This window comes from Solanum verrucosum, unplaced genomic scaffold (genome assembly GCF_900185275.1).
Source record: "Solanum verrucosum unplaced genomic scaffold, falcon-dt-bn FXZP01000085.1, whole genome shotgun sequence".
Classification (NCBI taxonomy): domain Eukaryota; kingdom Viridiplantae; phylum Streptophyta; class Magnoliopsida; order Solanales; family Solanaceae; genus Solanum; species Solanum verrucosum.
In genome coordinates, this window is record NW_026019839.1 from 340,250 (window position 1) to 354,760 (window position 14,511).

General features: G+C 36.5%; 2 protein-coding genes across 2 annotated transcripts in view; both read left to right on the top strand.

Moving 5' to 3' along the window:
• The window catches only part of LOC125815695 (protein NSP-INTERACTING KINASE 3-like), a 451,704-nt gene that overhangs the window by 112,301 nt on the left and 324,892 nt on the right, over positions 1-14,511 (top strand). The gene's annotated exons all lie outside the window — the stretch shown is intronic.
• On the top strand, positions 9,404-10,934 carry LOC125814066 (uncharacterized). The gene is made up of 4 exons (XM_049493521.1): positions 9,404-9,470; positions 9,615-9,685; positions 9,977-10,472; positions 10,825-10,934. Exons 1-4 carry the CDS (start codon positions 9,404-9,406, stop codon positions 10,932-10,934), a joined length of 744 nt encoding a protein of 247 aa, XP_049349478.1.

The following is a 14,511-nucleotide window of genomic DNA, read 5'->3' on the forward strand; positions in this document are numbered from 1 at the left end:
CAGAATTAAGGACAATCTATAACATGGGCAGACATTGTGGACTTTCATACATGTATTGAGGAGTGTGAGTTGATTGAATTTCCATATGTTGGAAGTAAGTATACATGGAATGACAAAGGTAGTAATCAAAGGATATTTTCAAAGTTAGATTGGATTTTCACAAATAATAGGTGGTTGGAATCTATGCCTTCTTGTAGAGCCATCTATTTACCTGAAGGTATCAATGATCATTGTCCAACTAAAATAACATGGATGACAGAGGGGACAAAAAAGAAGAAACAATTTCATTATTGTAATGTATGAGCTCAACATCCAAATTTTACTAGAGTGGTTCAGGAAGTGTGGAGTGAATATGTTGGAATGTATGTGTCCACCTATGTAGATGGGACTAGGTCCTCAACACAGTTACAATAATAAACAGTAAAGAACAAATGCTGAAAGTAAAGATTGACAATCAACTTTACGTGGAAACCTCCTTGCTCAAGGGAGTAAAACCACGACCTATTCTCAACAGGACTTTTCAAACTACTTCCACTAATCTTCTCCAAGCAAAAGCAAAAGCCAGCTTACACAATGAGATTAGCCTGCTAATCTCCACACTAAGAAATACCTCCAATCACTTAGCTGAACCAGAGCAGATACAATATTGCCCACTATACTAATCTTAATTGATTAATATAGACTTTAGAGTAAGAAACTAAGTTACCCTTAACCTAGTTCTTACAATGATTCACACAAGTTTGAAACGTTTCTTTCACAAGTGAAACGAATCCTACAATATAAGCACTATTACAAGCAAACAAATGTAGCTGGTACTGAAAGCAAATAGAAGCACTTCTATCAGGTCCCTTGCTATTTTGAAGCTTGAAAGTATCTCTATTTGAATGAATGATGAATATTGTTGTTTTTTGTTTGATATATACCATGAGAAGTTATTATCCAACGTACAAACAACCTCGTCGTTTATGATTGGTGAAGTACTCTGCAGCTTCACCAACTTTCTGATGTGGACAGCTTTACAGTTGTTCAGCACTTTGACACTAGACGAGTATTCATACTCTGCAGAGGACCAGGTCCCTGCAGTTGTTAGGAGATCATCAAAACATCTAGGAACATAACTTATCAATTTCCCCCTTTTTGATGATGACAAACAACCTGCATTAACTCCTCACATGAGTGAACAAACATTCATTCAATTTATATAACTGGTGTTCCTCCTTAATCGATTCCCTCTTAATTAGCTCCCCAGTTCCCCCTTAATCCCCGAACAAAATGCAAACAAAACTTCCTCCTTTTAACATCATTGAAAAGGTGGAGCAGTAAACATATTCAAGTTAAAATGCGAGGCATGCAAGAATTCAGGGTCATGGGCCACACAGAACATGTGTATGACAGCATAAGGAGATAATCAAGCCACACATGAACATGGCAGAACCATAAATAACATTAGATCACAAATACTGACCATTGTAGTCAGTCAAAACAACACAAAGCCACTAGAGTTTAAAAGTACAAGATGGAGAAAACACAAGACAACTAGAGAGACAAGACACATTTAGGACGGAGGAGGGGAGAGATTAAAAGTACGCATCAACAACATCATGCGCTCATTGGCACTCTCATGGGGCTGTATCAGTTACTTGTTAAGGGACTTGATTTCCTCATTGAGAGAGGCATTTGTCTTCAGCAGCATTGTGTTTTCATCACTCAGCACTGTGAGCACCTGCTCATGACCCTTACTAGTATCAGGTCCTCTGGAAACAGTCTTCTGCAATTCAGACTTGAGCCTAGTGATTTCAACCTCCTTATCGGTTGAAATCTTGGTGAGATCAGTCACCTCCCTTTTAAGAGTAGCCTGCTACTCTAGAACATCCGCCACTTGATACTTGCCCTTAGTTTGTCCCTAAATGCACTCACATTCTAATAGAGTAGACATAGTGAACATCTGTTTGGTGGTACCAGGTACCCTTTTTCCCAGTGGGACTTCAAAATGATTAAACACGAAGATTGGCAGATACCCATAGGGAATGCCGTGCTTAGCATTCTTCCATGTCATTATCATGTGCATGTGTTCCAGCATGATTGCAGGGAGATTGATTTCATCAAGCTCATCAATCTTTTCCATGAGAAAGAGATCAACAGCGGATGCTACTGTTCTTTTCTCAGTCCTGGGCTCCATTTTCTCTATTCGTTCCTCTCTAGTCAATTCCTTTTCTTCGATTTGATTTTTAACCCTAGGACCAGGTCCCTTTACGGGTTGTTCCTTCAACTGCCTTTTCCCTTTTACAAGAGGTGTCTGCTTTGTAACATTCACCCTCTTTGCAGGTGATTTCTTTACCCCTTTTTGATCTCCATTGGATTTAACCCTTTCTTCCTCAACCTCTCTTCTCCTTTTTTCCACATACTTGGCAGCATCCTCAGATTCAGTTTCATTGTTCTCAATGGACAGGGGAGCAAAGGCAGGTTGTTCAAGTTCAACCCCTTCTCTCCTCTTCTTTCTATTTCTCTCAGTTTGGGCTTTGCTTACCGCAATCGCACTCCCCATAACCTTTTGTGTTTCACTTCTTATAACATACTTTATTTTGTCTCCTTTAGGATGAGTCAGTACCAACTTTCCCTTCATTTTTCTCTGTCGCTCTTTTTTCTTGTTTAGCAGATTCATCAACAATGGCAATACTAGGTGTGCCTTTAACTATTTCCAACTCAAGAACATTTTCTTGAGATTTGTTTCCTTCTCGCATTCCCCTTGAGTTCCATTTTAATGGAATCTCTTCTTCTTCTTCCTTATCGCTTCCAACATCTAAGGATTTTGGTGTTTGGTCGAAGATAGGTTCACTTCTGTGAGGGACCTGATTCGGTGACCTCAGTTCTTGGTCCAACAATGTGGGTTGAGTATCTCCTCTTAGTGAGGCTATACTTTGAACAACCATTAGTTCTGCCCTTGATGTTATTATATAAGAGTCTGGACCCTTTCCCTCTAGCAGATCTCCTTCAAACAATCTTTCAGATATGGTAGACGACACAGCCATAGACTCAACCTCTGTTTCTTCAGAAAGAAGTTCAGCACTAGGTTTTGCCACAAATTGAGCCTCTGAATTCTAAGATTTGTCACCAGACAACACTAAGGTGGGGAAACAGACCAACATATGGAGGAACAAGGGAGGCTGTAACTTCAGTCTGAGGAGTGAAAGACTCATCCATTTAACAAGCCCCACATACTAGAGTAGAGGCAGAATCCTCAGGAGTAGGAATGGAGAAGTCGAATGAACGAGGGTTTTCAACTTCCTGGGAGATTGGAGTCTTTGAAGATGAGTCAGAGTTAGGCATTTTGAAGAGAAGAGAGAAGCATAATATGGAGAGAAAATTTGAGATTTTAGAATAAGGTTTAGGATTGACGACCTTTGATTTTGAATGTTGAGAGAAATTTGGAGAGAATTAGTATTTAAAGTTAAAAGGGATCGGTTCCCAATAGTGGCGACCTTTGGTTTTAAAGCGACGGGACATTTGAAACTGGTGCGATGAATGAGCAAGTGACACGTGGCAATAATGTTGACATTTAGACAATGTAGTATAAATGATACTAACCTCATGAAGACCAGGTCCTTCTTTCAGTTTGTAACTCTGTTTGTGTGATTTAACTTTCCCTTCAGCTAGACACACTATGAGTGTATACCTGCATTAAGGTACCAGAAATGAATTCTTTTATGACACATATTAAAACAAGTATAGATACCTATCCTCCTCAACATAATCAACATGGAGGATTTTTGTGCAAACTTGTCAAGGAATTAGGTGATCTGGTGCATCCCCAGCCTCATTCTATTTTTAATAAAACATTTTTTACTCAAGGGCTTTGTAAAGATATCAACCAATTGATCTTCAGTCTTGCAGAATATCATCACCACATGTTGTTTTTCAACATTGTCTCTTAGAAAGTGATGTCTCATATCTACGTGCTTTGTCCTCTTGTCCTGGACAGGATTTTTAGCCATGTTCATGGCACTGGTGTTATCACAAATGAGAGGAATAGTGTTTGTGAGTACACCAAATTCTTCTAGTTGCTGCTTAATCTACAGTAGTTGTGCACAGCATGATGCAACAACCACATACTCTGCCTCTGCAGTAGACAATGCCATGGAATTCTATTTTTTTGTTTCCCATGAAATCAAAGTTGATCCCAGGAAGTGTGCCATGCCTAATGTGCTTTTTCGATCAATTAGAAAACCTGCATAATTAGCATCAGCATAGCTTATAAGATCAAAAGAGTCACCAGTAGGGTACAAGAGGACCAGGTCATAAGCATAGCTTATAAGATCAAAAGAGTCACCAGTAGGGTAGAAGAGGAGCAGTTCCTGAGTTCCCTTCAAGTATCACAGGATACGTTTGGCTGCCTTCAGGTGAGACTCCTTTGGTGTTGCTTGAAATCTTGCACAGATCTCTACACTGAACACTATGTCTGGCCTGCTTGCAGTGAGGTATATAAGTGGCCCAATAATTCCCCTATACATGGTCGGATTGACCTCCACGCCATTTTCATCTCTATTAAGTTACACACTTGTGCTCATAGGAGTATCCAACACCTTTGTCTCAAGAAGATTAAATTTCTTGAGCAGCTCCTTGATATACTTCTCTTGGCATATTGAAATCCCTTGAGAGGTTTGTTTGATCTGTAAGCCTAGGAAGAAAGTGAGCTCACCAATCATGCTCATTTCGAACTCACTACTCATCAAAACAACAAACTATTTGCACAGTGGGTCTGAAGTAGCTCCAAATATGATATCATCAACATACACCTGCACAATTAGCAATTCCTTACCTCTAGATTTCAAGAACAAAGTGTTATCAATTTTACCTCTCTTGAACCCATTGGCTAGCAGGAATTTTGATAGGCATTCATACCAAGCTCTGGGAGCTTGCTTTAACCCATACAAAGCTTTGTCCAGTTTCAACACATGATTGGGCAGGTCTGCATCTTTAAAGCCTGAGGCTGTTTGACATAAACTTCCTCCTTCAGATTCCCATTCAACAAAGCACTCTTGACATCCATTTCAAACAACTTGAACTCTATGTGGGCGGCAAACGCTATTAAGATTCTGATGGCTTCCATTCTAGCTACAGGGGAAAGGTCTCATCATAATCAATCCCTTCTTTTTGGTTGTAACCTTGCACCACAAGCCTTGATTTATTTTTAGTAATAGTGTCATGCTCATCAAATTTATTTCTAAAGATCCATCTAGTCCCAATAATAGTTCTGTCAATTGGTCTGGGGACCTGGTGCCACACTTTGCTTCTCTCAAACTAATGAAGTTCCTCCTGCATTGAAGTTACCCAGTCTACATCCTGCAATGCTTTTTTTTATATTCTTTGGTTCAATGGATGATATGAATGCTGAGTGAGCAACTAGATTTCTTAATTTAGATCTAGTTTGAATTCCTGAGTCAAGTGGAGAGATGAGATTGTCCAGTTGAAGATTTATGCTTCCATCCGGACTTTCTGGTAATCTCTTCTTCTCTGTCAGCATCAAAATCACCTTCACCTTTTTCAAGATTTTGAGACATTGTTTCCTGTGATGAACCTGAGTGACCAGGTCTTCATGAGTGTTCTTCATCCTTTTCTTTTGTACCTTGATCATCATGTTGCTTGTTTATCAACTCATCAACCTCATAGTCCTCATTGTTCTCATTTTTTATACCCAATTCATCAAATTTGGCGTGCATGCTTTCTTCAACACAAAAAGTTCATTTGTTAAACACCTTGTACGCCTTGCTTGTAGATGAATACCCAACAAATACACCTTCATCACTTCTTGCATCAAACTTGCCTAGATCATTATTTCCATTATTCAACACAAAGCATTTGCACCCAAATGGTCTAAGATGAGCAATTGAAGGTTTTTTGTTATTTAATAGCTCATAAGGTGTTTTCTTGATGATAGATCTAATAAGACACTTGTTTGTCACATAGCAGGCTATATTAACAGCTTCAGCCCAAAAATTTATTGCAAGTCCTGAATCGATCAGCATAGTTCTAGCAATCTCCACCAGAGTTCTATTCTTTCTTTCAACCACTCCATTTTGTTGAGGAGTTCTTGGTGCTGAGAAGTTGTGATTGATTCCATTTTCTGCATAAAACCCTTCAAGTAGATAGTTTTCAAACTCCGTTCCATGATCAGATCTGATACTGGCTATCTTGCAATTTATCTTCAATTGGATGGCTTTGGCAAATGTGATCAGTTGTCCAGCTGTATCATTTTCGTTCGCTGAAACATGTTCCAAATGAACCTGGAAAAATCATCAACAATAACAAGAATATATTTCTTACCTCCTCTGCTTTGGATTCTGATAGGTCAACATAAGTCTATGTGGAGCAGCTCTAGAGGTCTCGTTGTACTGACTCCCTTCTTGGCCTTGAATAATGACTTAGTCTGTTTCCCTTTAGCACAGGCATCACAGACTTTGTCATTCGAAAACTTTAGTGTTGGCAATCCGTGGACCAGGTCCCCTGTAACAAGTTTGTTCAGCAATGAAGTACTCACATGACCCAATCGCTGATGCCACAGATTTGCATCATCAGTTTGAGCACTTAAACAAGACAAATCATCTCCCTCAATGGAATCCAGATCTGCAACATACATATTTTTAACTCTAGTAGCAGACATGACAATCCTTTTGGTAATGCGATTTGTAACCAATCATTTATCAGCCATGAACTTGACTTCGTTTCCTTTATCACAAATTTGTGAAATGCTCAAAAGATTGCATTTTAGACCCTCCACATAGTGTACATTGTTTATTGAATAATCAGCAGATCTCCATATCCTACCAATACCAAGGATAGAGCCCTTCTTTCCACCACCAAACGACACACCACCACCTTGGTGTGCTTTCAAAGAGATGAAGTTTGAAGTGTCTCCAGTCATGTGCCTTAAGCATCTACTATCCATGTACCAGCACTGACTCTTTCCTCTCTTCTGCATAAGAATCACATGTTAGATTTATGAACCCACTTCAAACGGAGTTCCCAATAACTATCAAAAGGCTTGATAAGAAGCCTTCATATCCAGGAGGGCAAAGTGTTCTTATTGAAACGATAACGGGGACCAGGTCCCTCGTGTTCCCTTTTATCATTGTTTTCAAATCTGAAAAATTTCACATGTTTTTCTTTTGTTCTTCTCACACTCTCACACTTTTCTTTTAGATGATCATTACGCCCACAGTGAGTGCACAACAGATTGTCAAATACAGACACATATTTACTATGAGGATTATATGAAGGTTCTTTTGGTCTGCATCCCATCTCTTTCTTTTCATTGAAACTCTGATTAGACAGGTTAGAGAGTATCTTAAAGGAATCAGTCCACTTTAGAGAGTGGCTTAGCTCTTCCTTGATCCTACTCAGATCCTTTCTCAGTTGGGAATTAGTTTCAAGAGAAGCAACTAGTTTAGACTCCAAAATTTTAAGCTTTTCTTCCAATTCTTCCTCAAAGATGCTAAGCTTTCTCTTTCCACTGTCTGAAGTACCAGGATCCTCCTTAGGAGTTATATTGCTAGTTTCTAGAGTACCTATCCTTAAGCTCATTTCAGAAACTTGAGACATGAGAGTTGAATTCTCATCCTCACACAAACTCAATTTTTCATTTAACATTAAGTTTTCAGTGGTTCGTTCATCAACAGAATCAATAAGCAGGGCATCAAGTTTCCTCAATTTTTCAACAGGAAAATTTTCTAAATCATCCTTAAGATAAAAAAAGGGTTACCTCATCTGGATCTTTCTCATCATCAGGCTTAGCCATCAAGGAGAAAATGGAGTTGAAAACATTTTCATCATCTTCAATAGCCATCATTGATACATCATCATAGCTTTCTGCATCTTCTTCTGACTCACTTGAATTATCTCCCCATACAACAAAGGCTTTTCTCACCAACTGATCAGCATGAGCCTTTCTCTGGGACCAGGTCCCCCTTGCAAGATTTGGTGTCATGAGTTTCCTACCTTTGACAGAGGCAGTCCCTCATAAAGTGACCAGGATTGCCACACTTATGGCACATATCATTTGCAGTAGCAGTTCTACTGGTAGAGGTTTTCTTTTGGAAACCCTCATGCTTTTTTATGATCTTTTGAAATCTTCTAGTGGCATACGCCATCTCATCATCCTCCTCAGTCACCTCACTTTGAGATGTTTCCAAAGTAATGGACTTCTCCTTCTTTCCTTCCTTCAAAGTCATCCCCTGCTTCTTGTTCATCTCGTAGGTCTAAAGATTCCCAATCAGTTCATCCATGGGAAGAGTCGTTAGATCTTTGGCTTCTGTTATGGCATCCACTATGCTTTCCCAAGATTTAGAAAGCACTTTAAGGATCTTGCGAATTTGCTTGCTAAGAGGAATAGGCTCACCCAGGCCTCTTAGCTCGTTGGTGATAGAGGTGAATCTTGAGTTCATCTCAAAGATGGTTTTCCCTTCCTTCATGCTGAAATTTTCGTACTGAGTGGTGAGCATATCAATCTTAGACTCTTTCACTCGATGGGTTCCTTCATGGGCTGTTTGAAGATAGTCCTAAATCTCCTTGGCAGTCTCACAAGCGGATATTATGTTGTATTCATCTGCTCCAATTCCACATACTAGAATCTTCTTTGCCTTGTAGTTCTTTTCAATCATTTTCATGTCTGCCTAATTGTAGTCTTTTTTGGTTTAACCACAGTAGTGGTGAGCTCTCTATCCTTCACCTTCTTTGTAGGAATATATGGTCCATCAAGGATAATGTTCCACAACTCAAAGTCATCAGCGTTGATGTAATCGTGCATTCGATTCTTCTACCATTTATAGTATTGGCCATTGAAACGAGGTGGCCTGGTAGAAGATTGTCCTTCCTCCATATTTGGTGGAGCAGCCATTCCTTCAGGATATTTTCTTTTTTTAGTGTTAACCAAACTGAAAAGTTATGCTCTGATACCACTTGTTGGAATATATGTGTCCACTTATGTAGATGGGACTAGGTCCTCAACACAGTTACAATAATAAACAGTAAAGAACAAATGCTGAAAGTAAAGATTGACAATCAACTTTACGTGAAAACCTCCTTGCTCAAGAGAGTAAAACCACGACCTATTCTCAACAGGACTTTTCAAACTACTTCCATTAATCTTCTCCAAGTAAAAGTAAAAGCCAGTTTACACAATGAGATTAGCCTACTAAACTCCACACTAAGCAATACCTCCTATCACTTAGCTGAGCCAAAGCAGATACAACACTGCCCACTATACTAATCCTAACCGATTAATATAGACTTTAGAGTAAGAAACTAAGTTACCCTTAACCTAGTTCTTACAATGATTCACACAAGTTTGAAATGTTTATTTAACAAGTGAAACAAATCCTACAATATAAGCACTATTACAAGCAAACAAATGCAGCTGGTACTGAAAGCAAATAGAAGCACTTCTATCAGGTCCCTTGCTATTTTGAAGCTTGAAAGTATCTCTATTTGAATGAATGATGAATACTGTTGTTTTTTGTATGATATATACCATGAGAATTTATTATCCAGCGTACAAACAACCTTGTCGTTTATCATTGGTGAAGTACTCTGCAGCTTCACCAACTTTCTGATGTGGACAGCTTTACAGCTGTTCAGCACTTTGACACTGGACGAGTATTCATACTCTGCAGAGGACCAAGTCCCTGCACTTGTTAGGAGATCATCAAAACATCTAGGAACATAACTTATTAGAATATGTAGAAGAGTGCAAGATGTTTCAGATAGTAAAGAAGCTAAAGATAATATAGTAGGAGCTTTGAAAACTCAACTCTCAACACTTCAGAAACATTGTCTCGAAGGTAAGTGATGATAGAAAGGCATTAAAAGAAGTACAGGGGAGACCTCAAGTTGATCCTTCAAATGTGCAGATCCAAAGGGAAGAAATACAGTATACCAGAAGTATAGGAGATCCTCTTACATGGCTGAGATGTATTTGCAATAGAAAAGTAAAGCTATATGGATCAAATTAGGTGACGACAACACAAAGTATTTTCATTCTGTAATCAAGCATATGAGGCTGCAACAGGGCACTACTCAACTGAAGAATTATCAAGGGGCTTGGCAGACCGATCCTACACAAATAGCTAACATATTTGTTAAGTACTACACTGAGATTTTGGGTATGAAAACTTGTAGAAGGAGTAAAGATTCAGTAAGGATCATTCATAATGGTCCCTGTTTGACTGTAGATCATCAGATGGAGTTGTTGAGACCATTTTCTGAGAAAGAGGTCAAGGAAGCAATGTTCAAGATAAATAGCAACAAGAGCCCTAGGTCTGATGGGTTTGGTAGTGGTTTCTACAAAGCAGCTTGGCTAATTATAGGAGACGATATCACAAGAGTTATTATGGATTTTTTTCAGAATGAGAGGTTATTGAAAAAATTGAATGCCACCATCATTGCACTAATACCTAAAGTGGAAAATCCAGAATTTGCAAGTCAGTATAGACCCATTTCATGTTGTAATGTTATATACAAATGCATTTAGAAATTATTATGCACTAGGTTGCAGGTTGCAGGTGGATGAGAACCAAGCAGTTTGTACAAGGTCGATGTATGGTGCATAATGTGTTGATTTGTCATGATCTTTTTAAGGCACTATAATAGAAAATCAACATCTCCTAGGTGTTTGATGAAAATAGACTTGAAGAAGGCCTATGATATAGTAAACTGATAGTTTCTGCAGGAAGTAATTGAGGGAAATGGCTTTTGTCCAATAGATGCTCACTTGTGTTAAAACTCTCAAGTTCTCAGTAAAAGTTAATGGCCAGAGTTATGGTTTTTTTGAAGGACAAAGAGGTTTACGGCAAGGTGACCCTGTTTCACCACTTCTGTTCGTACTTGTGATGGAATATTTGTCTAGAACTTTGAAGACCATGAGCATGCTGCCTGATTTTTGATTTCATCCAATGTGCAAAGGACTAAAACTTACACACTTGACATTTATCGATGACCTAATGATATTTTGTAAAGCAAATTGTGAGTTTGTTAATAGAGTAATGGAGGCCCTTTCACACTTTAGCAATGTTTCTGGACTAGTTGCTAACATGGAGAAATCAAGTATTTTTGTAGCTGGAATGAAAGATCAGGTGAAAAATGAGCTACTGTTAAGAACTGGGTTTACACTCGGAGAATTGCCTTTTAGATACTTGGGACTGCCGCTATCATCTAAGAGATAGAGTAAGTTAGAATGCAAACAGTTAGTGGACAAAATCACATCCAGAATCAGATTGACATATACCAAGCAATTGTCATATGCTGGAAGGCTTCAAGTCATAAACTCAGTTTTTTTTAATTCATAGTTTTTGGGGATCAGTCTTTGTCCTGAGATGTAGAGAGTACCTATGGGGTGGGTCTGATGAAAAGAAGAAGGTGTCACTAGTCTCATAGAGTAAAGTGTGTCTGCCTAAGAAGCTTGGAGGGTTGAATATCAAAGATTGCAGCTTATGGAACCTTGCATCTGTTGGGAAGTTGCTATGTCATTTAATTGTCAATAAGGACTCATTATGGGTCAAGTAAGTGCATGATGTGTATATGAAAGCAGGAGAGGATGTTTGGAACCACAAAGCTCCGGTAGATAGCAGCTGGTATTGGAGGAAGATTCACGCCAAGAAAGGAAAAATACAAAGTTGGTATACACAAGATAGGTATTGGCTGACTAAGGGAGGTGAATACTCAATCACAAAGATCTATATTGATCTTAGAGGGACCCACAATAGTTCACATATTGTTGAATGTATTTGAAGTGTAGTGGCTCAACCTAAACATAGATTTATTCTGTGGTTAGTTGTCCAAGATAGATTGCTAACTAAGGAAAGGCTATTGAAGATGAACATCTCAGTGGAGGAAACTAATTGTTGTTTATGTGATGCTCAGAAGCTGGAGACAGCCAAACACTTGTTCAGTGAATGCCCATGGTTCACTGAGGTCTAGAGAAATGTTGAACAGTGGACATGCTTGCCTATAAAACTGGGGAGGTGAAAGAAGTAATGCTGAGAATTAAAAGGAAGAAATGGAAGCAGTTTCAGAAACAAGTGATAGCTGCGAGTTGGGAGGCAATGATCTACCATACTTAGAGAGCCCGGAACTGGAAAATTTTCAAAGAAGTACATATACAAACAACTGAGATACACACACAAATTAAGAAGGAGATTTTACATAGAATAGACATACTTAGTTCATCAAAGAGAGCTAGCAGATGTAGTGTTTTTTTTTGCAAAGGCTGAAAGTGTAACTAGTTTTGTGTTTTGTTGGAGGCTTGAGACGCAGTTGTTGTGCTCAAGGGCTCTTTAGGTGTATGTTTTTGCTTTAGTAATTGTAATGTATACATGGTTACCAAAAAAACTTTGCTATTTAGAGCTAATATATTTTTCGTTATAAAAGTGGCTCATATATACCTATATCATTACACAAATGGCCTAGATATACCCTTTTGATCTAACCGGAGTGAAATTTTTTTATTTTAAATTCATTTTTTTTAAAAAAAATTCTTTTTAAAATTTATTATTAATATAGCCGCAAGAAAATTATTTTTAATTTTTTTCTCTTTTTCCATCACATTTTTTTCTTTTTGTTTCTCATATTTTTACACTAAAAATGAAAGGAAAAACAAATAAAAATAAGAAACTCAAATGTTGATAAGCAAATTGTAGATCTAGAAGTGAGATAGTTAAAATTCAAATTAAGTAAAAAAAAATGTGTGAAAAAGATCAAATGTAGCATGAACTTTGCTAGAACGATCACATATAGCTCTAATTGGATTTTATAAAACTAAGAACAAAAAAAGGCCAAATATACCTCAAACTTTAGAAAATGATATGTATTTTCTGTTACTTTAAGATTGTATATATCCTTACTGTCATACTTTTGAACCGTATATGTCCTTAAATCAAACGGACAAACATGTGTCACCATCTCAATCTTATTTTGCTTATGAAAATAAAAATAATTTAGGACCTTTTTATGTATTAACTCAGATAAAAATACTTTTAAAAAAAATTGGAGTTGGAAAAAGAGAAAATGGAGGATGAAATTACAAGGTGGAAAATTGAACCCTCGAGATCAATCAGGTAAAAATTTACATAACCAACCAATTGAGCTATTAAATTCTCCAAATAAATTAAGATAAATAAATATCAATACAGCACAGAATATATAACCCAAAAAAAAAAAAAAGGATTTATGAAAAAAGGGGTAGAAATGTAATTGAATTAGTCAAAATCAAACCATTTAAGACCTCAACTGCAAATTAACCGGTTAGAGAACGGCCACGCCGCAACTAAATTTGAATTAAATTTGTTTTTCTCTTACTTAAAAACAGCCCTATTTCTTGAATATTCATTATTAAAGTTTGAATTAATTTTTTTAATTTTATGTATGTCTTGAGAATGATTTTTTTCTTTTTAGTGAAGTAAATTAATATTTATTTATTTAGTTATTCTTGTTCTTTAATATTTATTAAAGAATTAGCTTAACTTTAAAACTCGCCTATTTTCTTTGTTTTAAGTTTGAAAGAGCATAATTGGGATAAAAAAAAATTAACTAACAAGAATTTAGAGTATTGGAAAAAAGAAAAAATTATTTATAGTTGTGCAAATTTTATATATTTTGAGGAGGTTTATGGCTTTATGCCTATTTATATAGTTGACACATTAGTTAACAACATCTTAAAAGGTCCACAAATTGTAAATGCCAAGGAAATTGTTTTTATGAGTCTGTTTGGATTGACTTTTGGCTTATAACTTATAAATCAAAAGTTGTAGAGATAAAGATCAAAAACACATTTAAAATATCTTTTTTTTATAAAAAAAACCATACCTATATTATTGAGAGTGTGAGTTTCATACCTAAACTATCACTTATTAGCTATTTTTTTATTTTAGCTTTTAAATAAGTGTTTTATAAGCATTTTTTTATTATTTTACTCAAACATTAGAGAACTACTTTAAAGCTTTTTTTGTCTTAAAAACAAATAAAAGAAACCAATTGCAAACGGACTATTAAAGATATTTCACACGTAAATAAATACAGAACACCATATATTATATATTAATATAAATTAAGAAAAAAAATAACAATGAATAGTCAAGAAGAAAATCGAACATATGTTTAGGGAAAAAAAGACGGAATAGTTTTTTTTTATATTTTTGGTCACACTGTCTAAAAGAAAATGATTGTGTTTATATAGGTTAAAAATATAGCATGTTATAATAGTAAATAATAATCATGACTCGGTTCATTGAAAAAGAAAATGATGTTTTATATAGATTAAAAAATAATATGTTATAATAGTAAATAATTATCATAACTAGACTCATTTAAGAAATAACATGATTGCGTTTATAGAGATAAAAAAAAAATAACATGTTATAATAGTAAATAATTATCATAACTCGACTCATTTAAAAATAAAGTGATTGTGTTTATATAAATTTAAAAAATAACATGTTATAACTGTAGTAAATAATTATCATAACT

Excerpts from the sequence above, each read along its gene's own strand:
- LOC125814066 (XM_049493521.1), top strand. The coding sequence starts at position 9,404 with ATGCAGCTGGTACTGAAAGCAAATAGAAGCACTTCTATCAGGTCCCTT. Across the intron at positions 9,471-9,614 it reads TGCTATTTTGAAGCTTGAAA|CTTTACAGCTGTTCAGCACT; the intron begins GTATCTCTATTT and ends TGATGTGGACAG. Across the intron at positions 9,686-9,976 it reads AGGACCAAGTCCCTGCACTT|AAAAGTAAAGCTATATGGAT; the intron begins GTTAGGAGATCA and ends TATTTGCAATAG.